Source organism: Haliotis cracherodii, unplaced genomic scaffold (genome assembly GCF_022045235.1).
Source record: "Haliotis cracherodii isolate W230 unplaced genomic scaffold, xgHalCrac1.p SCAF_9, whole genome shotgun sequence".
Taxonomy (NCBI): Eukaryota; Metazoa; Mollusca; class Gastropoda; order Lepetellida; family Haliotidae; genus Haliotis; species Haliotis cracherodii.
This window is the reverse complement of record NW_027266343.1, coordinates 2,473,130-2,498,960: the sequence shown is the minus strand read 5'-3', so window position 1 is coordinate 2,498,960 and position 25,831 is coordinate 2,473,130. Positions and strand designations below refer to the sequence as shown.

Genomic DNA, 25,831 nt, shown 5'->3' with positions numbered 1-25,831 from the left:
CCTGAATGTAACCATACACCCAGTTTTCCTGGCTTCTGAACTGAGTGGCTGTTGGAGGGAAAATAGTTCAGTGTGTTAAACCCATGACGCTGTCCTTATAACGCCAAGGGTCGAAGCCAGTAACACAAGTTCAGGTACTCGTGTAAGCGGGATCAGTTCGCCGTCTACAGATCTGACAACTTGGCCAGCCATTCAGCGACTTCTCCAGACAGCGATCGTGAGTATATATTTAGAAACACAAGCATCCCTGCCTAGCGTATGCACACAGAGAAACCAGGCGCCTCAGGTGCGTGAAGAGGAGCCGTTTATATATTTCACAGATATCCGGCGTGTTATGGGTCCCCCAGCATTTGCCGTCCAGCTAAACATCGTTGAATATTCTCTAGACTTGCACAAGTCTCTAAGGCAATAATTATTAATTTAAATAATAATGTCTTCATTATATAAAACTATATAAATAATAAGAGCAACTTATCGTGCAAAAGACGTACTGTCCGCTTATCTAGACTTGCCTAGAATTACAATGCACCCATGGACTATATATCCTAGGTAGACGTTGTTGCTCTACCGGATATTTCTCTTATATCAACACACAAGTCCGTCTGTGGGTCCACAACGTTTATTCGTGATCTTAATATGTCTATATAACTACATAGTAGTATGGCCAAGCAGGATCTCTGAGGCGTTAGAGTGCCAACCTGCTTAGCCGCTGTCCGAGGGCCAAGTCCCGACTAACAGAAAGCGTACTATCTTTAACCCTCACTGTCAGACTGCAATGTATCGTGTTACGTTACATACATGGTCAGCCTGCAGTATCCCGCACCTCATCCACAAAGTTAAGCTTCAGTGGCCAACCGGCTATTCTCTGGCATTAATTACACCCCGCTGACCCGCACATGACTCTGTGCTGCTGGCCATAGTAATGATACCCCAGCTGCTGTTATAATTTGTATTGGCAGCACTCTGTTTATTTAAATAGATATAATCAACTTACTTAATTAAGGGAATATATAAAACGTATATACACTCCCTGTTAAAATATATAGACTCCCTGTTAAAACCTATATACCCTGCCAAACTGCCTATGATATATGCCATTTCTGTAAAGAAGGACGTGTCCCACGTCCTTATAAGGAATTGGGAATGAGGTACGGTGGACAATCAATCAATATAACCACATATTTAAAACAATATGAAATGTATAAACAAGCAAAAAGTACATAAAGCAATTTTCTTTTCTTTTTTTAACTAGACAAAATTGAAACTGAGAATTTGATGTAATGTACAGCATTTTGTGTGTGGACCACGATTTTGTTTTTATCTACAAACACTGCTGTCGAACTGGATACAATTTCACACAGAAATATTTCCAGTAACGACAATATGACTACATACGTACAATGAATACAGTAGTTACATCGATGCATTGCTATCCATACATACAAGGAAGTTACACGTTACAAATATACCAATACATGAATATGTACAATGAAAAAAAAAATGAACAAAGACATTGATGACTATAACATCGGTTGTTCTGTCTTGTTCTTATTCCCTCTTCTCGTTATTTCCACTCCTCACAAATAACGCTTTCACTTATGCTCTGCTTCACTCACTTTCTTTCATTCTATTTTTTTTTTGTCACACTCTTCATTCACCCAATTCTACATCTGTCCTTCTCTCGCGCCTACACTTCACCTCTCTCTGTCTCTGTTTCGCATCCACGCTATACCCTCTCACTTTTTGTTTCTCTCTCTCTCTCTCTCTCTCCTTTCCTTTCTCTCTCTCCCCCCTCTCTCTCGCACCCACACTACACCTCTCTGTCTCTGTTTCTCTCTCTCTCCTTTCCTTTCTCTCTCTCCCTCCCTCTCTCTCTCTCGCACCCATACTACACCTCTCTCTCTCACTCTCTCTCTCTCTCACTCTTTCTCTCTCTCAGACCCACCCTATCTACCATACATGTCAGTTTTTCTTTTGTATTCTGTCATTTCTTTTTTTATTTATCCTATCAGCAGCCATCTCTCTCTCTCTCTCTCTCTCTCTCTCTCTGTCTCTCTCTCTCTACCTCTCTCTCTCTCCACATTACAGTACATAAGACAAGCCTATTCCAAACCTACTTTCAACACACATTTATACTTCAAACAGGTGGACATTTTTCATAAATAGACAACAGCTCACATAGGGAATATATATGCATTCATTTTCAATGATGTATTAAGAATCACATAGGGACAGATAATCGTAACTACTCATTTCCAACCCCCGCTAGCAAAGGGTCTATAACGGGTAAGAGCAGTTACTAAGGAACACCAAATGAAAGATAATGAATGATGATAAGTCTGAACACCTGTTAATGGCTAGTAGACATGTGAACATTACATAATGATATTTGAACACTCACAAAATGATGCACTATTCCACAGTCGTAATCCATATATTACGTAAAAAATAAGACATCTTGCTTAAAATACACTGTTTTTAATGATGTAATTAACTTCAACAAATCGACATCATTGTCACACATTCGCACCAAGGGTACACTTTAATACAAGAACATTAAATCCTATGAGCGTTAATAGACTGTTGATAGGTATGGGTTGAGTTTCGTTAGCACCAGGTTTACAAAAGGGTACATGGTCAAAATGAGAGTGGTGAAAATATGAGCAATACTAAGACATCGTAGCAAGAGGTTTTGATGATACCACATGAACTGGTCAAGAGAACGAGCGTTATATTCACATTGGAATCCCATGTAGTCGGTAAAGGGCACAGATTGGGGTCCTTGATTATACATGCTAGGTCGGTATTGTGATAACCTTGGTTGATGAGTTGGGGACTGAGACCCGTGGTTCACATGTTGTGCTTGGGAATATGGTGATGGAATGGATCCTGACTGACATGAATGTTCTTTCTTTGGCCCAGTATCTGATCCTATTGCATTGACATGATGGGTGTGGAGAGTATTGACTTTAACTGTGAGTTCATTTATAGCGGTCATGGTTTCACCACATCTGGAGTCAGTCCACCCTGACATGGCCTCGGCTATCTCCGCACTTTCTGTGACCTGTTCTAAGGAGGTGAGGGGGCGTGTCAGGATGAACATGCGGATATTGGGAAGAGCATTACGGAGAATAAGATCTTTGATGTACATGTCTTCATTTCTTTGTAGAAGCTCTGCCTCATGTCTTATGGACTGGAGGAATGATCGGAAAGGTTCACCTGCCCTCTGTTTTCTGTCCAATAAATCATTTTGTCGAGTTACAAGACCTACTGCGGAAGGTGCATATCTCCGTAAAAAGGCTTGTCTCAACTCAGACCAAGACATAAGTGAAATATTGTTGATACCATCGTACCATTCAGCTGCGAGATCAGTTAAATAAAGGGGGAATATTTTTGTTTGGTCTTCTTCAGAATACTTTTGTACTGAAGCGAAGTTTTCAAAGCGTTTCAGCCATGAAACAGCAGCAATGGAATCCTTGCCATCATACATTGAGAGCGGGAGGCGGGAGCAGTTAATGAGTCTTAATAAAGAGGTGCGATCATCAGTGGACGAAGGTTTATCAGCGTGTGGTCTCGGGCGATTGGTCAGCTGACATGTTTCAGGTATTTCAGATTGGGAGGGGGTAGGGGAGGAGAGGGAGGTACACTGTGATGGAGGAGGCAAGTAAGATGGGGGAGTTTGATTGGGGTCCTGGGGGTGTTGAGGCTGTGGTGAACGAGGTCGTGGTGACCCGGTTGCATACAAGGTTTCCCATCGGGGAGTGAAAATAGTTTCTTGTTGGGCTGAACCATTTCTAGACTGTAAGGACTGGTATACTATGGGAGGACTCAAGACTTCGGGGGAGGCTAGGGGAAGACGTTCATTGGCATTGAGGGGTTTCAGAACGTAACAAGTCATTTTTGTTGATTGTAATACAATATATGAAATAATGCTTACCAAAACTGTTCCTACGAATGTCACAAATATGAAGGGCTATAGCACATTAATCACAACAAATATTTACTGCAAATCACAATGCCTTTGAGGACTGTTTCTTTTGAGATAGTGGCTGGCACAAACACACAGGAATTACCGGAATGAAACAAATGTCTTGGTTGAGTGGAACTTGATGTTGTTAACACAGTGGTCGTCGATGAAAATGTCAGTCTTCGAAATCACCTCTTGATGGTTGAGGGAGGGGTGTGACGAAACAAGGAATCCTGGGTTCTTTTTTCTGATGTTTCTGTAAAAGTTGCTGGTCCCCGGGACGGCTGAAGGGGTTGTCCTTTTAGGGTGGTAACAATGTCTCCGAGTAAGAACAATGAGGACAATAATGATGAGCACAGAATAGCTTGAGGATAGACGAACCAGAATGCTGGTATGGTTGTGGTCGTGATTGTTGTGGACCCAAGACGAAATAACGATTCACTTTGTGTTGACTAACTTCTTTATCTTGTTGCATTGGGTTTGAGGTACCGAGGATCGAAGCTCCACCAATATATCCTAGGTAGACGTTGTTGCTCTACCGGATATTTCTCTTATATCAACACACAAGTCCGTCTGTGGGTCCACAACGTTTATTCGTGATCTTAATATGTCTATATAACTACATAGTAGTATGGCCAAGCAGGATCTCTGAGGCGTTAGAGTGCCAACCTGCTTAGCCGCTGTCCGAGGGCCAAGTCCCGACTAACAGAAAGCGTACTATCTTTAACCCTCACTGTCAGACTGCAATGTATCGTGTTACGTTACATACATGGTCAGCCTGCAGTATCCCGCACCTCATCCACAAAGTTAAGCTTCAGTGGCCAACCGGCTATTCTCTGGCATTAATTACACCCCGCTGACCCGCACATGACTCTGTGCTGCTGGCCATAGTAATGATACCCCAGCTGCTGTTATAATTTGTATTGGCAGCACTCTGTTTATTTAAATAGATATAATCAACTTACTTAATTAAGGGAATATATAAAACGTATATACACTCCCTGTTAAAATATATAGACTCCCTGTTAAAACCTATATACCCTGCCAAACTGCCTATGATATTAGCATTCAGCACACAGCCTTAGAGCAAGGCCCAAGATCCCCGAGAAGGAGCCGACAAGAATCCGGACCATGTGTTTCTTGTTTTGGCGGCTTGTATCCAATTTTCGGATATGTCATGCCGGCGCTTTATCCTAGATTAGCTACGTGACTGATTTATCCACAGTGGAATCATGATTTAGTTCATTGGGATACTACTGTTGATACCTTGCGTCTTACGTCCCTTCGGGGGATTTCTAGTTCGATAAAGCCATCCCTTCTATGCAACAGCCTAGCGATTACGTATCTCACATGAAATTCATGTTTTATAGATATATATGTTTGATAATGATTCATGAGCACATGCATATGATAAGGTCGGACTGGTTGAATGAACTATGCTTTTAGTAGATATTTCTTATGATCATCGGAACTTTTGTCACTTTTATCATCATCATCATCATCATCATCATCATCATCATCATCATCATCATCATCATTGTTATTATTATTATTATTATTATTATTATTATTATTATTATTATTATTATTGGTTTTCTTAACTTCGGGCTGAGGAGGATATCGGAAGGTTTTTTTAAATGGGATTAGGAAGAGAATGGGAATGTTTGTTGAGACAAGCGCACCTCTTACTATATATTTCCATATAAGCTAGGTATTTTTTTAGAACCGTATCCATGTACTATTTTTTCACGAAAGATATTTGGTGTTGAAAAGAAAGTGACAAACTATTATTGAAATACAGAAAACGAAATCGCCGACCTCATGACATGTTTTGTACCTGTTCGAAGGCAACAGTTATATGACTGCCTTGTTCCTGATGTTCTCTCCACCCCTCAGTGGATGTGAATCAGTGTTTATATCCGCCGAGAAGAACATACCACAGTTCATAAAACATTTCCACAAGTATCGGTGTAATGTTATTCATTAAAAGGATATTCACATCATCGTGTGTAGTTGATTCCAGTGGTTGCACAGATGGTCGGGGTATATAGATATATATATATAATGACATTCTCATTGTGCCTAGGGCTCGTATTTCAGTGCAATATTCAAGTGTATGAAGTGTTCCTCGTTGTGAACCCCAGGGTCATGTTATATTATCCTGTATAGCTGTGACAATTATGGCCATATGTTTTATTGTCCCGTATCTCATTGTGACACTCGGACCCATGTTATATTATCCTATATTACCCTGAAATAGCTACGCGATAAATCGCACGATAAAACATTGTATTATCATGACAGTGGGGGAACGTCTAGTGAGTTGTTCCCCATAGATGTAGCTGAGCAATGCAGATAAACCCAGTGGTCGGAACGATCGCATCCCAAAGTGGGAGAGCTGCCCCTTGTGGTTTATTCAGTGTTTTGTTGTACGATTAACGAGTCGTTTATTTCTTTTATGAGATATCAACAGAATGTACAGCCTCTTTGGGGATGATGATAAAATGTACAGTCTTTATAAATATTTATCCATATTTTAATAATCATAACTCCCTGAATAGAATTCTACCTCGGCAATGTCGGAAAAGTCCTTTTTGTGAACAGTTGGTTTGGTATTGGTATTTCCGGCATATTCTCACATTCCTCACGTCGATTATCTGTACCTTGTCTCCCAATACCGATCGTAATATCGTACTATAAAACACTGCGTGGAGAATAAACAACTCCCACTCTACTTTGAGTGTATTCTTCTTCAACGTTGTATTAATCTACTTTCAGGGCTACATAATATTTATATGTAGCGTTGTTTAGATCTACATTCAGCGGTACATAATATTTATATGTAGCGTTGTATAAATCTACATCCAGGGCTACATAATATTTATGTGTAGCGTTGTAAAAATCTACATTCAGGGCTACATAATATTTATGTGTAGCGTTGTATAAATCTACAGCCAGGGCTACATAATAGGTATGTGTAGCGTTGTATAAATCTACATTCAGGGCTACGTAATATGTATGTGTAGCGTTGTATAAATCTACAGTCAGGTTTACATAATATTTATGTGTAGCGTTGTGTAAATCTACATTCAGGGCTACATAATATTTATGTGTAGCGTTGTATAAATCTACCTTCATGGCTACATAATATGTATGTGTAGCGTTGTATAAATCTACATTCAGGGCTACGTAATATGTATGTGTAGTGTTGTATAAATCTACATTCAGGGCTACATAATATGTATGTGTAGCGTTGTATAAATCTACATTCAGGGCTACATAATATGTATGTGTAGCGTTGTATAAATCTACATTCAGGGCTACATAATAATATTTATGTGTAGCGTTGTATAAATCTACAGTCAGGGCTACATAATATGTATGTGTGGCATTGTATAAATCTACATTCAGGGCTACATAATATGTATGTGTAGCGTTGTATAAATCAACATTCAGGGGTATATAATATTTATGTGTAGCGTTGCATACATTTACATTCAGGGGTATATAATATCTGTGAAGGCATTGTATAAAAATCTACATTCAGTGTAAGGAAGAGAATATATGGATGTCAACTTCTTGACACTCTTTCATCGGGTGAAGGAGCATAAGCATATACTCTGAAACGTTGTGTTCCTCATTATAAAGAAGTTGACATCCATATATTCTCTTCCTTATGTGTATCACTTCTAAATGCCTTTCAAAGACCTACATTCAGTGTACATAATATTTATAATGTGCAGCGTTGTATAAATTAAATTCAGGTTACATAACATTCCCGTGCAGGATTGAATAAAGCTACAGTCAGGGTTACATAATATTTCTGTGCAACGTTGTATAGTTCTACATTTAGGGGCGTGTACTATGTTATGTGTGGCTTTGTAAAAATCAACTTTCACGGGTGTATAATATTTATGTGCAGCGTTGTATAAATCAACTTTCACGGGTGTATAATATTTATGTGCAGCGTTGTAAAAATCAACTTTAACGGGTGTATAATATTTATGTGCAGCTTTGTATCAATCAACCTTCACGGTTATATAATATTTATGAAGGCGTTGTATGATCAACATTGAGTGTACATAATATTTCTGTGCAGCGTTGTATAAATCAACATTGAGTGTACATAATATTTCTGTACAGCGTTGTATACAATCTACATTGATTGGTACACAATATTTATTTTAGTCATGTTAACATCCGTGGTATATAATATTTCTGTACGACATTGTTTATATTGTTCATCCTAGGTACGTTATTTTATTTGACATCCGGCGACAGATAATCTTTTTTGGTTTGAGTCCCGTCCGGGATTCGACCCAACACCTAATCGCCTCACTCTGGCAGTGTGGGTTCGAATCCCGGATGGGACCAAGAAATGTGCACAAGAATGACTTTTGGGTGAAACCGACAAATGGTATAGATTCAACAATTGTATTACAACATTAACTAGGTTTACAAATCAATTTAAATTACTGCACAGCAATTACAATGGCAGTACACAGTATACTGGTAGTATAATATTTAATGGAAGTATAAAATGTGAGAGCAGTGGAAATGACAATGACAAGATTAATAATCACCTCACCACAACAGTGGTCAAGCTTCCGAGATAAGCCTAGGCTGAACACCAAGGTGAAGAGTGATTTTGGTCTTGATGTAATGTCAGATGAAAAATGCGCCCGCTCTACTTATATAATCTAACAAGCTTCCATAACTTTCAGTGCCAGGCCAGTACAGCGTCACGAGAAAATCACAGAATATTCCACATGTTTCTATAACGCTGGGCAACTATCCATGCGATTCCTTAAGTTTACAGAAAATTCGAGCATCCAAGTATAATAACTACCTCACCTCTGCTTACATTAATTAGTACCACATTCCTGACAACTTATCACTGTCCAAATACATTGCAATGAACTTCTCCTGAATCTCAACAGAAACAACGTAATACAGTTACAATTATTGTTTAACAATAAATTATACTGCCATATAACAACGGGCATGTTTAAATAACCATGACGGGTAGATAATCTTCTGTACAGGTATGTATAAATTACCATGCAAGGGTAGATAATCTTTCTGTACAGGTATGTATAAATTACCATGCAAGGGTAGATAATCTTCTTTACAGGTATGTATAAATTACCATGCAAGGGTAGATAATCTTTCTGTACAGGTATGTATAAATTACCATGCAAGGGTAGATAATCTTCTGTACAGGTATGTATAAATTACCATGCAAGGGTAGACAATCTTTCTGTACAGGTACGTATTAATTACCACGCAAAGGTAGACAATCTTTCTGTACAGGTATGTTTAAATTACCATGACGGGTAGATAATCTTTCTGTACAGGTATGTATAAATTACCATGATGTGTAGATAATCTTTCTGTACAGGTGTGCTTAAATTACCATGCAAGGGTAAATCATCTTTCTCTGCAGCGTTGTTTCAATTGACAACCAAACATAAACAATGTCCCTTCATTGCGTTGTATAAAATCAAGGGCTGTGCACGTTTTCTTAAAATCAAAATATATACCAATCATTGTAGGGGTCTATAATGTTTTCATCTACATGGGTCGCCTAACGCGCTTTGAGCAGTTTTCCAGTTCACGGCGTTTCAGCTTAATGCGCGAGGAAAGCCCGAAGCCCGTCTTAGACGTTTACCACTTCGGTGAAACCCACGAGCACGGGTTCATGGATTCGAACCCATATTCATATGTTTCTGGCGTGCCGAAGGGACGCAACTCTGCACTGCGAATTGCGGCGCCTTGGACGACTGGGCCACCCATGCCTCCTCTAATGACGCTACGAGTAAACAAGGGGAGATAAATGCGTGAATGTTTGCCTCACCGGCCTCCTCCAGCTCACCCGCCTCCTCCACTCCTTGACAAGGGCAGTGCCATATCAGTTGTTTAAACATGACCTTATGAACCTTGTCAGGAGATGGATGAAATTCTGTCAGATGAAACTTACAATGCATTGTTTCCTTCTGTTATCTGGGACGTTGACATGCTATGGACCAGGTAAACTTAACACACTCACCGGCCGCTAAGTACATTAGATTTATATGTTTGTATGTCGTTTAAAACCGCAGTCAGCAAAATTTCAGCTTCATGACGGCGGTCTGTCTGGACGTCGAGTCTTGACCTGAAACACCAGTGATTGACATCATGTGCGTCAATCAACGCAGTTGGGATACGATGACATGCATCAACTAAGTCAGCGAGCCTGACCACCCGATCCCATTAGTCGCCTCTTACGGCAAGCATTGGATGCTGAAGACCAATTCTGACCCGGATCTTCACGGGTACCCATGACACGTGTTTAACCGGGGTGATGTTCCTAATGGTGTCCTCACACCCACTCGACAGACATGATTGTTCTTCATTATATGATCACTGGTGTCATTGTTCCATTACAGGAAATTATTATACTGACCGGTATTAAGATCGATGTCTGTCTGGAGAGCGGAAGGTCGATGGCTCGATACAGCGTCATACCAAAAGAGGTTAAAAGATGGTACTCTTTGTTACCCTGCCTGTCTTTCGGTATTAAGGGAAACAAACAAGGACAATGCGACTGGGAGTCATTATAGCATAAAACCGGCGGACGTCCTTACTAGTACAAGCGCGTCGTTATGTATGTGCAATAATCATGAACGCGACGTTAAATACCATTTTACTTCGCCTCACCACGCCATTAAAGTGGTAAACATCACTTTCCTAACCCATTTGAGGACACGCCGCGCTATGACAGAAATAATGAATGTCTCACCCACCAAATATCCTACAGATGGAGCTTAAGGGGCTATGACTGTAATGGAGACGAAGCAAATAGCCAATCCTGTTGCTTTTGACAATGAAGTGTTTCATTAAGGCGGAATCTGTCAAGTTTGTAAGTCAATAGATAATGTCCCGCCGCTTCCGGCTCTACTCAAAGTTGTCATCTTAAACACATATTTGGGCGATAGCCTCGGCAACCTATCGCTTCCACTGGCTCGTGGACAGGTGATGGGAGGGGAAGATGGGAAGATGATTAGATGAAATGAATAGAAAATACGGAAGATGGCTTGAAACCAATAATAGTTTGCAATGCTTGAATTTAAAAAAAAAATATTTTACGATGTGCTTCAAGTAAAACACCATTGGAAGCCGAGACCGTGAACGTTAAAGAGAAATTACCCCTTCATATCTACCTGATAACAGCTCAGATTGCCTCCATTTATCACGGCCTCCGTGGTCTTTACAGTGTTGTCACGACCCCTAGTGTTCAGTACATTAAACCCTGTGCACTCAAAGGAACGCACTCATCCGTTGGTAGGAGACTTGTGGTAAATGACAGAGCAAATGTGCCGCTGTTAACCCAGCAGGGAATGCGTACCCCATACGTGCGGTGGATGCAAAAACCTCTAATGCCCGTAGACAGTTTGGGTTGTATACTCCTCAGGGAGTTGATAATGATAACTGGAATGCATACGGATCCACTGGTCGGAGAACAAACCGTATTTGAGCAGATACTAGTGTACTTGGATAAGTGTGGAATATAAATGTATAATAGAATAATTATATATTAATAGTGGGTCTTTATATGCAACCGTGACCCCCCCCCCCCCCCCCCCCCACACACACCCCCACCCCCAATTATCTGCCTCCTTAGTGTAGGACGCCAAAAGATATGAAAAGATTGTGCATGTTACCCTGCCTGGCACTCTGAATCAAGGGGCTAAAATAAAGACCGGTCGGTTCGGAGTCAGTGTATAGAGTTTGAGTTGGGTATTCATATTAAACTGCGGCCTGGGGCCAAGCAGTCACACACACTCGTCGCATGATATATAGGAGTGCAATATGGTTCAACGCAATGTCATACCCCAGTTCACCTCAACTATCACCGAAAATTGTTGTGTTTTGAAGCAGAGAAAAAAAATACTCCGTGTCTCACAAACTTGGGGGTCACTCAAAGTCAATAGAAAATAACAGTGACATTTGAGAAGTTCATGCTCGTAAAATTCCTATTTCTGTTTTAGTCGATCTGCTCTTGAACTATTATGTTGTGAGTGTATGAGGGTAGCAATATTTGAGCTGTGTCAGTGTATGAATTAGTTCACTGACGAGTTGGGCTTGTTAACGAACAGATCTGAATAGTCCTTCTTTATGTTAACCTAAATGTATTCGGGGCACGGGTGGCCCAGTCGTCTAAGGCGCCGCAATTCGCTGTGCAGAGTTGCGTCCCTTGGGCACGCCAGAAACCTATGATTGTGGATTCGAATCCCGGTTCGCCCCGATTATGTTTCTAGGTTTGTCAGCACCATACCCGTGCTCGTGGGTTTCACCGAAGTGGTAAACGTCTGAGACCTGACGTTTGTTTGACGTTTGTATAAAATCGGACAACAGCAAACATCGAGTTACGACTTCACGTGGGTTTCCGATAAACTAAGAAACAAAAACCAAATGGCAAAAGACTTTGACATCACATCATGCCTAAACTGACTAAATGATTCTTAGAAATAAACACGTATTGGTTAGAATTTGTAACTAGACAGCTTTACGGAAATGTTTCTCGCCCAATTTAAAAGTCACAAGCATTTGGCTTGCGGGCAAGCGGCTATTTCAAACACTGAGCTGTATAATGGCTTTCAGGGCAATCTTAGTTATAATCGATTTTAGACCCCTACGATCAGCATACAATTGTCCTTTTTCACTTGCACAATTCGATCTTTGTGCAGTTGTAAGACGGCTAGTAGTAAAGATCGCGATCTTGAGGATTTACAAAATTTGTAGCTAAGATTGTTTTATGCACGTGGACCCTGGTCAGACAAACCAGTGGTTGACAGCATGGGCAACGATCCACGCCATCGAGGCGCGTTTAAATGTAATCGGCAAGGCCAGACATTATGTAGAGGGGAATGTCCGAGTAACTCTCCATTCCTTAAAAATAATGGAGCAGAGGCCCCGGAGAGTTACGAGGATATTCCCCAACTTAAAACTCATTCCTACTTTTACACTTTGACAAAATATTCTATAGTTGAAAATATTTGAAAAATAAACCAGAACTTTTTGTTTTCTGTATGTTTTCGTAAAAAAATGAAAAAAAATCACTTATAAATAAATGTTAAAAAATAGTTCCGTCTGTTCCAAGTGGAAATTAATTCAAATGTTGCTTCAAGATAATGTACAGTTGACAAGCAATTCTCCATTCCTGGAAAATTATGGAGCGTTTAAACAATGGAATGACATCACATATGTGTTTTAAGGCGACCCGATCCCTGCTTAGCTCGGCTTGTAGCAAAAGGTCGGGCTTCTTGGGACCTCTTATGCCTCGGATTCCACTCGGGTGTTTCCGAGATACCGGGACATAATAAGTTCCCGGCTGTAACCCATGGTAACGGGTGCGGCTGGTCTGTGGACAAGGATCGTTGCTCTGTCTATCAACCCCTTGTGTGTGTGATTATTTACAGGTCACTACGATATAGCTCTAACAATTCTGACTGGAAAACGATTTACTTCTGAAATGTGTTTTTTAGGAAACATACCATTTTAACCTCACCTCGGCCAATTTATTAAAGTTTGTAACTTCCTTTGGAGACCAGGTTTAGAATTGGTCTTCTGCAACCCATGCTTGGCGAAAGAAGCGACTAACGGGATCGGGGGGTCAGGCTCGCTGACTTGGTTGATGCATGTCATCGTATCCCAATTGCAGTGATCGATGCTCGACCCATAAAGATCCGGGGTAGATTAGGTCTTTAGCAACCTATGATTGCCGTAAAAGGCGACTATGCATGACGCAAGAGGCGACTAACTGGATCGGGTGGTCAGGCTCGCGGACTTGGTTGATACATGTCATCTTTTCCCATTTGTATGGATCGATGCTCATGATGTCAATCACTGGCTTGTCTGGTCCAGACTCGATTATTTACAGACCGCCGTAATATAACTTGCATATTGCTGAGTGCGGCGTTAATCAACAAATAAACAAACAAGATCGATGCCCATGATGTCAATCACTGGATTGTCTGGTCCAGACTGTATTATTTACAGACCGTCATATAGCTGGAATATTGCCGAGTGCTGCGTTTATCAACAAACAAACAAAACAAAGATTATAACACTTTTACTACAGCATGTTTCCACGTTATATCAGTTATGAGTATTTGTGAATTTCATAGCGTTAAAATACGTTAAAACAATTTCCAACTGTTGTTCTCAATACAAGCTGTTCACGTTGAAAAGTGTAACTCACTCTTTACGAAAGCCATATAAGCAAGATGGGAGAGCCTCGTGGATCACATTTCTCCAGGGGTAATATAGGGTTTCAATGGGACCGACTTGCTCGCTACTTTGAAGTCAGGGAACAATAGACAAGATCAGTAACCTTATCGGGTGACGAGGTCAGAGCCTGGGCACAAGACTGTCCAGTGATGAAAGCCTGGCCCCGATCTTACGTAGAGGGGAATGTCCGAGTAACTCTCCATTCCTTAAAAATAATGGAGCAGAGGCCCGTTAATTTTAAGGAATGGAGAGTTACGAGGATATTCCCCTACTTAAAACTCATCCCTACTTTTACACTTTGACAAAATATTCTATAGTTGAAAATATTTGAAAAATAAACCATAACTCTTTGTTGTCTGTATTTATTTATACTGCGTGAGTCGACCTTGCGTGATGCACGAGGAATGCGTTCTCTGCCGCTGTTGCACGTGCGCCAAGCTCCGTGGCGAGTTGACATTTACAATGCATGGTATACGGCTCTTCATAATTGTGTTGGGTCCTAAACTAGAATTTATCAATCGCTTGCACATTGTTAATACATGCTTATGGGTATACTTGGAAATATAGAGCCCCGAACAAGCGATATTTATGTTACCTTATTTGTTTTTTTCTCGTCAAAGGGTTATCTAACTATCTATAAATATGAACATTGTTGTGGGTAACCTGCTCTAACACAAAATATATACATATTATTTTGAGCTTTTAAGCATTATGCAAAATTATGAAAATAATTAATAGTTAATTTCACATCATCCATTCATGTGCCGCAGTAGCTGAGGTAAACAATTACACGTATTCAAATCTAACGATGCGGGTTCGAATCCCGCCGGCGCCACATGTTTTCGGAAAAAAATCACTTATAAATAAATGTAAAAAAATAGTTCCGTCTGTTCCAAGTGGAAATTAATTCAAATGTTGCTTCAAGATAATGTACAGTTGACAAGCAACTCTTCATTCCTGGAAAATAACGGAGCGTTTAAACAATGGAATGACATCACAGATGAGTTTTAATTTGTGAGTTTGCCCAGATCAAGGGACCCCGACGCAAATCTTATCCCATCTATGAGAGGCAGGGTTGTGGTAGATTGCTCCCTCATGTTAGAATAGCTGTATGTTGGCAAGACGGGAATTGGCAACAATTTTAAATAACTTCTTGTATGTACAACAAGACAACAAATTTGCTTATTCCCCCAATGTTTCCATATGACAATGTTTTATTTCTTTAAAATTACCGCGGACTAGTATAACTGGAATATTTTCATAAATTAAAGTTTGAAATTGTGTTCATGTTACGATTTTGCAATGTATGTGTGGAAATTACTTGTATATATTATTTTGATGGGGATGCAAGTGATTTTAAAAAGTGGGTATTCAGCGCTGGCGCTCCACTGATCCCTGGGTGGCGTTACACACACACACACACACACACACACACACACACACACACACACACACACACACACACACACACACACACACACGCGCGCATACACACACATAAATGAGAAAGCCTCACTTGCTTGGGAGAGAGAGAGAGAGAGAGAGAGAGAGAGAGAGAGAGAGAGAGAGAGAGAGAGAGAGAGAGAGAGAGAGTTGTCATGCTCTATCGTGTTTTTTTGGCCGTCATTTTTATTTTGCCTCTCTGAACTGCTAAGCACCTCCTTGAGTTGCTAACTTTCGCTCTTCTGTTGTATTGCCCAGCGCTAGGCACAAGGACGTGAACGCCCACACTACTGTTAGCATTTTTATTGTATTGTTTTATTTGATGACACAAATGTCGCCAATTATGCTCGTTGTCTACCATTCAGACATACACCTTGTCAGAACTGATTAGCAGTCCATAGCCATCTTCCCGAGGCAAGGGCGTTAACTGACTGTAAAAGTCCGGTTTCCACACTTGCCGAAACAGGCGGTAATTTCCAGGCTCCACCGTAGCGCCACTAATGGCTATTACGAATTATGTCCCTTCTATGTCCTTATTATTGACCAATCAGACTCCATCTCTCATATCGCTTGCTTCAAACAAAATGGCGGCGCCCTATGAAGACGATATGATCGATAATCAAGATCTATATTGTAATATACGGGTCTTACCCAGCGAAGTGCATCAAATCACTTGAGCATCGTGATTAAAAACATTAAAAGTTTTGCAAAATATCTCTCCGCGGCCAGTTGTGGGTACATATGTTCTGCAAATCCTGCAGTCTACCGAAATCTGCACGTTAAAATCCATATTGTTTACGAACCGGATGTCTACATAGACTATGCATAGACTCATTTGTCCAGCCAAAATGTAGCTCGAGAAGGGGGGAAACTGGACTTTTATACTCAGTGAACGCCCTTGCCTCGGGAAGATGTCAACAGTAGTTGTGATAGGTGATGGAGGTGAGGTGAGGTGAAATGGGGTTTAACGTCGCGTCCAAGATTATTGCACTTATATAGCGACGTGCATGTACGTGTGTGTGTTTGTGTGGCTGCTTTACTAGTCCGGACTGATGCCGATTTATAGTGCTAGCTCACTGAGATACCATACCGCAGTTTACCATGAATGCCCCACTCAGACACAGTATACTGACTGGAGCCGACCAGTCCTTGTTGCCCCTTAATGCCGAGCGCCAGACAGGGTAACAACAAGTACCATCTTTTAACGTCTTTTGGTATGACGCGGTCGGGGATCGAACCCCGGACCTTCCGCTCTCCGGGCGGGCGCTCTACCACTAGACCACGGAGGCGGTCGATGGGTGATGGACGATGATAATGGTAATATATCAGTTTGAATAGGTTTAACAGTCTTGTTTCAGAAATGGCAGAAGAGAAAGCAAAAAGCTTCATCGAGGACAGTACTACTGTCGACTCCGGGGCCTACTCTGCTAACTATGGCGCTCATCGTGTTGGGATCTCCATGCAGGAATCGGTGGAGTATTACTCCAGATGGGCAGAAAACGGCAAATATGAACAAGTATGTGTAATTGGCTATTTATCCACCTAAAATATTTTTTCATGAAAATCACACCAGTAATCTATAACTATCGTAGTTTTGTTTGTTTGTTGTTTAACGCCGCACTCCGCAATATTCGTGCGATATGACGGCGGTCTGTACCAGACAATTCAGTGCCAGCCATTATGAGCATTGATCCACGCAATTGGGATACGATGACATGCATCAACCAAGTCAACGAGCCTGACCGCCCGATCCTGTTAGTCGCCTTTTACGGCAAGCATGGGCTGCTGAGGACCTATTCTACTCCTGATCTTCACGGGAATTGCTTCTATGGGCAGACATTTACAATATTTCAAACATGGTAGGAGTCATGTTGTTGCAAATTCAGTGCTTACCCCAGTCTCACTGAACCAATCTACGTTCACACAAAACTACCCAGCCACAGATTACATTTTACAAAGTGTTGCAGGAATGAATGGTGGTTAAATAGACATAAACAAATTTAACAACAGTTCTTTCAATTTTAAATTACATAAAAAACAACAACTCGGTATAGATTATTTTGCCCCTCACCAACCATATCACCAACCCTCTTTTGCCATATCACCAACATAACACTGACACATGTCAGAGGGGTACACAAAGTACGTGTTCTAGACTGCCAGTTGTCGGACTTTCATTTTGGGAAAGCCTCAGTGGCTGTGTGGTTTGAATCCCGGATGGGGCTAAAGTAATGTAGAAATGTGTCGTCTTAGATAGTTTGAAATATTTCATTGATTGAAAGCGACAAATCCTGACCACAATAGATGATTTATAATTCTATTAAAATGAACTAGGTTGGTTGGTTTGTTGTTTTACGGCGCACTCAGCAATATTCCAGCTATATGACGGCAGTCTGTAAATAATCGAGTCTGGACTATACAATCAAGTGATTGATATATTGCGCATCGATCCGCGCAATTGGAATCGATGACCTTCATCAACCAAGTCAGCGAGCCTGACCACCCGATCCCATTAGTCGCCTTTTTCGACAAGCATAGTCGCCTTTTAATGTAAGCATGGGTTGCTGAAGATCTATTCTACCACGGAGGATTTTGAAAAGCACATTTTCCAAATTAGGACTACTCAAACGCGCTTAGACTGATCTACATGATCACCCCGGCCCATGGGTCAGTGTGCGCTCGATTTCAACATGTATATGTAACTTCCGTGGGAGGGGAGCGGAGGATTTATTTTTAAAAAATTAGTTGCTTGCCCAAAATGAATAGTTTATTAGTAGTGGTGAAAGAACAAATATACACATGCAGTTTGTTTTATGGAAAATACCCAAACGTCCAAATGTGCGTGTTAACAGTGAAAATGAATAGATTGTTGGATGTTGTTCAGTATATATATTAGTTGTAAATAGTGATATTAGATTCTCTTATCCCCCCCCCCCCCCCCCCAACCCCCTAAAAATCAAATGGATTAAATGTCATTGATCCCGCGCTTCTAATAAGCCACATAATAGATTATTACTCAATGTTTCTTTATATCTTAATCCTTGAAGATTATACAATAATTAACTAGTATTATTTGTTTTGACCGTGGAATGAGTGATTTCAGATCCAGAGTGTCGCCAGTGGGGCTTGCACCCCAATTCTTTAATTTGCAGTCCTGTAATTGTTGACCTCGGCGACCTCGGAACGTTGTGAAATTTAATTAATATTTTTTCAAATTTGCATATACTAATAAGACTAAGTTAATAAGGTGTGTAATCTGTTTTACGTATTACAATGTTCACACTAAAGAAATAAAACCCTTTGATGAGAAAAAATAAGAAAGTCACAGGTTAAACAAATTCCTTAATTTGAGTTCTAGATTTCCTATTCACCCCTTCAGTGAGTATTGAAATATACAAGCGATTGATAATATACTAGTTTAGGGCTACATTAAATGACAACGAGCCTTGTACCATGCGTTTAAAATATCGTGCACGCTAGGGCGACTCACGCCGTATTAATACGGGCTACAAAGAGTTGTGGTTTATTTTAAAATACTTTGCACAAAAAAATGTTTTGCCAAAGTTGGGATGTATTTTAAGTTTAAGAAACTAGGGATATGTTTTAAATACGCTTATGTTCTTCTCCACAAATGTGACATACAGACAAGAAATATAGACCGACATAAATCTATTTAATTTGCCCAATAAAACTATTGTCTAACTCGTTTTGTAATTACTTTTATTATTCAAACGCATGTACATTGACACTCTAAGCTTGTCAAGATTATTGAATACATAAATTGTTTTCCGCAACAAACCGATAGAATTACATTGTACATCGTCTTAAAGGATATATCGATACAACAGAGTTCGATTTTTTAAATAAAGGATTAATCATCACAAAACCCCGAATGTCTACTCATACATTTGGTGTACTTGGTATTTCAGGACTTAAGTTTAGAGCGTTACAAGGGACCAATCTTTGCTGCCACTTTCCTGGCAAACCATTTCCAGGACAACAGAGCATCGACAAAAATATTAGACGTTGCGGCAGGAACAGGATACGTTGGCGAACAGGTAGGGTGGTGATATTTATGTTGTTGTTGATGCATTTGGAATTATTTTAATTACTATTTGCCAGATGAAGTTATGTATGATAATTTAATCAGATTGAATCGAGATTGAAACAAGGAAAAAATCCCCTTTCATTCTCACTATACCAATTACATGACGGTTAATATGAAATAGAAATTTTAATTGACAAAGAAAGAAAATAGTTCAGCTGGGTGAAGAGTATTCGGTGTCACGTTAGTCATCACTTGTTTGTAAACATAACGGTCAGTGCATGCTTGTGGCCGCCAAGCACAATGGAGGGCTGTGACTGGTGGCAGCGGTGGGATAGAGAGCTCCGCTCACGGCCTATGGCTGTGAGGAGCTTCATAAAGTAGCGTGGAATTGCAGCTGTGTTCATCTTCCCGAGGCAAGGGTGTTAACTGTCTATAAAAGTCCAGTTTCCACTGGCCGAACTAGGCTGGTCTTATGGAGTTACAATTTGGCTGGACTAATGAGTCTATGCATAGTCCAATCACAATCGCGTAGCGAAATCGACATCGACATCCGTAAACTACCGTACAGATTCCGGTTGATTGCAGGATTTACAAAGGTTGTGTACAGATAACTTAGCGTCAGCAGATATATTTCAAATATTTTCATGTTTTTAATCAAGGTACTCACGTGATTTGATGTACTATGCGAAGTAAGGCCCGTTTTATTACAATATAGATCTTTATTATCGATCAGATCGACTTCACGGGGCGACACCATTTTATTTGAAGCAACTGCTACTGATATGTGAGATGGAATCTGATTGGTCAATAGGAGGGACAAAGAAGGGACATAACTCGTCAAAGCAAATAGCGTCGCTTCGATCGAGCCCAGAATTTCCATCCTAGTTCGGCAAGGGTGGAACTAGACTTTTACAGTCAGTTAACTCGAGAACATGAGAATCAGTACCCCTTTCCATTATGGAGTGTATTTATTTTTATATAAGATTGTCGATTTATTGATACAACGATAAATTGAACCATTAGATCTATGACTATGATCAGCCTTGGTTATCTAGTCATTTATATCTCCATTCTATTATATACACTGCTTAATAGACTCATTCGCCACCATCGCTTCTATTCGGAATTAAAGGGGCATCCACACAGTACAACTAGTGTGAAAGCCCCTTAACGCCACGAGTGAGTGAGTGAGTGAGTTGGGTTTAACGCCGCTTTTAACAGTATTCCAGTTATATCACGGCGTGTCAGCTTAATGTGGGAGGAAAGCCCGAAGTGATGCAGGTCTCAGACGTTTACCACTTCGGTGAAACCCACGAGCACGGGTATGGTGCTGACAAACCTAGAAACATAATCGGGGCGAACCGGGATTCGAACCCACAATCATAGGTTTCTGGCATGCCCAAGGGACGCAACTCTGCACAGCGAATCGCGGCGCCTTAGACGACTGGGCCACCCGTGCCCCCCCTTAACGCCACGATCTCCTGTCTCCCGTCACTACCTCAGCACTGAATATATCTCGGTTGTGAGAGTGATTGAAATTCACAGTTGTATATATGTCGTGTCTTGCGAATGTGGCTCAAAACGAAGATATGGTAGCGAATAGGTCCAGGTTTGTTTTTTTATCCTGATAGGTACAATTCACTTGATAATCGAGGATGTCATCCGATTATTGAATTTCTAAAGTTACGGGTAGCAGGTATAGATAGGTCAAAGGAAGCCATATATCATACGAACACAAAATTTACCATTTACAAAAAAGAATAATTGTACTTAAAAAAACAAATTAACTGTTAAGATTAAGGGGGGTGTAACCAGGTAGCCTGGTGGTTAAAACGTTCGCTAGTCACGCCAAAGACCCGGCTTCGATTCCCCACATGGGTATTATGTGTGAAACCCATTTCTGGTGTGATATTGTTAAAAGCGGCGTAAAATCAAATTCACTCACTCACTTCATGGCCTGTTGACAGTATCTCGGCATTGTGAATAGTTTCGTTTGTGGAATGAGACATTGTCTCTGTGTAATAATGCTAATGAATGTATGTCACATTTATCGACAACACCAACGTTCACTTAGCCGCCGATTAAACTGATCATTGAATGATTTTAATGAAATTTGCTAGGAGTACTCATTTTTCCTATCGTAGCCACCCTTTAACGCTATCCCCTGCTTTTGTTCCAGCTTCAGACGCGGGGCTTTAAGTCTGTAGATGCTCTAGAACCAGCTGCAGGGATGCTGGAACAAGCCAGAAAGAAGAACGTCTACACCAACCTGTACTGTGAGTTCCTGGACAGCAAGCGTCTCCCCATAGAGGACGGTGAGTAACACCTTTGGACGTCGCTTTGATTTTAATTTAATATTAAATAATTATAATAATAATATACCGCGGGTATCCAGGTACTAGTATCTGCTCGCATGCGTTTTTTTATTTGTTCCCCGACCAGAGGATCAGTTTGTATTCCAGTTATCATTATCAACTCCCTTGGGAGTATACAACCCAAGCTGCCTACGGGAGCTAGAGGGATTTTACATCCACCTCACATATCGAGTACCCATTCCCTGCTGGGTGAACAGAGGCTCATTTGTACCAAGTCACTTGCCCAGGGGGACACCACACGTTTTGACACTTGTGTTTCGGGTGTATGTACGTATTCTGTTTGCACCATCTGGTCGTCTACCATCGGACGAGTGGGTTCTTTTGTGTGCACAGGGTGAATGTACTGAAGACCTGTAAACATTGTTTTTTGTTTAGTTTTTGGTGTGTTGTTTAACTCTGCACTCAGCAGTATTCCAGCTATATGACGGCGGTCTGGACCAGACAATCCAGTGATTGACATCATGAGAATCAGCAGTCCTGGCCACTCGATCCCTTTAGTCGCCTTTTACGACAAGCATAGTCGCCTGTTACGGCCACATGGTTAGTCCCAAGGCTGAATAACAACCCTGTCACAAGCGGGATACGATCTCAGCACCTGGCGCTAATTTGAACAATGGTTGGTTGGTTTGTTGTTTAACGCCGCACTCAGCACTATGCCGAGTTTGACCTTGCGTTCTGCACCATGACGGCAAGAATGTAACCAAGCGGTCAAATTCTGAAAATGGCGGTTGTCGCGCTTGGCGTTGTTTCTTGGTGCTCATGCTATCAACCATTAGTTTGCCGTGTTTTGGTCGCAGTAATATTTCTTACCACGTTATTTATTCTGTTGCAGACACGTACGATTGCTGTGTCACGTCAGGGGGGATGGGAGAAGGGCACATTCCATGTGACGGCTTGCACGAACTCATCAGAATAACCAAACCAGGTGAGCTATGCTACCCTGCCAGTACTTATGTATGGATTCCCGACGCTGACTGTTATTCACTTTGTTGGTTTGTTGTTTAACGCCGCACTCAGCAATACTCAAGCTACATGACGGATGTCTGTAAATAATCGAACCTGGACCAGGCAATCCAGTTATTGACACCATGCGCATCGACCCATGCAATTGGGATACGATGACATGCATCAACCAAGTCAGCGAGTCTCACCACCCGATCCCGTTAGTCGCCTCTTACGACAAACATAGTCGCCTTTTACGGAAAGCATGGGTTGCTGAAGACCTATTCTACCCCGGATCTTCACGGGTCGTTATTTACTTAATAGAGGTTGGAGGGACAAACTTATGTAAGTGTAATTGTTTATTTCAATAACATATTTTTTTCACGGTATCCCAATTTAATGCTTGTTTGTTTTGTAACGCCACACTCAGAAATATTCCAGCTTTATGATGGTGGTCTGTAAATACTCGAGTCTGGGCCAGACAATCCAGTGATTGACATCAGGAGAATCGATCTACGCAATTAATCCCGTTAGTCGCCTTTTAGGGCAAGCATGAAGACGTGTTCTAACCCGGATCTTCACAGGTAGTATCCTAATTGCGTCGATCAATGCTCATAATGTCAGTCACTGGATTGTCTGGTCCGGACTCTTTTATTTACAGACTGCTACCATATAGCTGGACTATTGGTGACTGCGGAGTTAACAAGAAATAACCAACACACAAAACTGACCTATTGTTGAAAATCCTTTTAACTACCTTTTCTTCTACTTTTGTTTTACAGGGGGTCTTATCTGCATCGTGATGAGGGAGGAATACTTGTCTCACGTGGGGGAGTACAAAGACAGGCTAGAGCCACTGATGCAGGAACTAGAGGATGATGGGAAATGGGAACAATTGTCACGTGATATCGTGCCAAAATACTCGTTTGACAACAATGGGGTTGTCTTTAAATTCAAGATATGTTAATGATTCATAGTATTGTACATGTATATGTTGCATTCAATTCCATTTATAACTTATACATCGTTGCAATTTTGCATATTTTTGCAACCGGTATGCAAGTGGTGGCGAGACATTGGGTTATGTGTGACAGTATATACCATGACATTTCCAGCAAGAAATAAATATTTTCATAAAAAAATTGTGAAAATTCTGAATTTCTAAAACCGCGAAAGAGCTCAAACTCATCACGTGACATTAATATCGCTCTATTGTTTCATGAGTTTACTGTAGCTCTGATAGGAGTTTCTTGGGTACTATCGTTTTATGTTCTTTACTCCGCTTGTCTCGAACAACGGGGAAATGACGAACTGTTGAGATAATTTATATCATTTGTCATTTCAATATCGACGGGGACAGATATGTGTTCAATTGTTCATAAAATAAAAAAATAAATAAAAAAATTGAAAATCACTTCATATACCTGTCATTTGAGTCCCTCCCCAGATTGAGTTGGGAAACCGTAAAAAACCTCATTAATGCTAACATAATTCTTTACCATCAATGACATCGTTAAAATGTGTTTTATGTTGCTTTGAACAGTATACATCATATATCATGGCGTGTTAGATTTATGTAAGAGGAAGTTTGTTGAACCAACAGCACAGGAAAGATTCTTACAGTCGGTAAAGGTATGGATTCGAACCTTCGACCAACATGACACGGCCAAGGCAGAACCAAACAGCCGGATCACCCGTTTACTCCTTAATCAACCATCATAATATCTTTTATAAACCTGGAAAGAAATTAAGCAAGTAACTTGTGGAAACATTTACAAATGAGATTAATGTCATTTCAGAAAATACCTACGATACTCACACTACCTGATGGTACATATGTAAAGGAACAATCTGTGTTATTCTAAATGAATACAAGTGCTGGTTCACATCACGTGATGCGCATGCTCACTCACTCAATCACACACTCACCGAAATTGCTGGAATATTACTACAAGCGGCGTAAAACCATCCTCACTCACATCATGCAATGGAAGGGAGCGGAGGAAGCAAGTGGAATACAGGAATTACCATTACCAAGAAACAATTTCCAATTTACCAAAAATTACCATTTTTCCATGGAACATGTTATTGGATAATTGGTTTCCGTGTTTGAGTGAGCGAGTTTAAATTTAACGTCGCATCGGCATTAATTCAGCCATATAGCGACTTCTGTATTTGAACAATACAGGGTACGATTTTCTCAAATTTTACTTCATATTGGCGAATACAGGAAGTTGTGTTTATTTTTTCCCCAAGTGTATACTTGTCAAGTGAGTGTACGCTCTCACTTCAAATGGCATTTTTTAATTCGGATTATAATTCTGTTATTGTTTGTGCAACATTTTTATGTATACTATGCAAGATATTGACTTGAATAAAAAAACAAATGGAATATGGAGGCTTGGTTCATCCTGGGGGTTACCTTATCGGCAATCGTTCAAAAGTGTCCTATAAGACTCATCACACTGCTACGAACCTGTTGGTCGTGTAATAAACGGTGACCTCCCATTCATTCTCAAAATGATGGATGCTGTGGAAGCGTATGCCAAGACTTACCCAATAAGTATTTGTTTGTGTGTGTGTTGTTTAACGCCGCACTGAGAAACATTCCAGCTCTATGACGGCGGTCTGTAAATATGCATATCGTATCCTATTTTCGTTGATCGATGCTCATAATTGGTTTGGTTTATTGTTTAACGCCGCACTCAGCAATATTCCAGCAACATGACGGCGGTCTGTAAATAATCCAGTCTGGACCAGACAATCCAGTGATTGACATCATGA

At 40.7% G+C, this 25,831-nt stretch overlaps 1 protein-coding gene and 1 pseudogene across 2 annotated transcripts; one reads left to right on the top strand and one right to left on the bottom strand.

Moving 5' to 3' along the window:
* Positions 1-25,400, top strand: LOC139452406 (methyltransferase-like protein 27). Of its 2 annotated transcripts, none has more exons than XM_071233877.1 (6): positions 1-217; positions 17,030-17,198; positions 19,612-19,740; positions 21,910-22,045; positions 22,938-23,030; positions 23,830-25,400. In XM_071233877.1, exons 2-6 carry the CDS (start codon positions 17,043-17,045, stop codon positions 24,012-24,014), a joined length of 699 nt encoding a protein of 232 aa, XP_071089978.1. In that variant the 5' UTR covers positions 1-217; positions 17,030-17,042; the 3' UTR covers positions 24,015-25,400. The 2 variants fall into 2 exon arrangements, with proteins under 2 accessions (XP_071089978.1, XP_071089977.1); XM_071233876.1 differs by having other exon boundaries at positions 3-217; positions 17,041-17,198.
* LOC139453404 (uncharacterized) lies at positions 2,635-4,170 on the bottom strand (annotated as a pseudogene).
* Positions 25,401-25,831: the final 431 nt, after the last annotated feature.

Coding starts and splice junctions, on each gene's coding strand:
- LOC139452406 (XM_071233877.1), top strand. CDS start 17,043: ATGGCAGAAGAGAAAGCAAAAAGCTTCATCGAGGACAGTACTACTGTC. Junction 19,741..21,909: donor CAGGATACGTTGGCGAACAG/GTAGGGTGGTGA, acceptor CTTTTGTTCCAG/CTTCAGACGCGGGGCTTTAA. Junction 22,046..22,937: donor GCGTCTCCCCATAGAGGACG/GTGAGTAACACC, acceptor ATTCTGTTGCAG/ACACGTACGATTGCTGTGTC.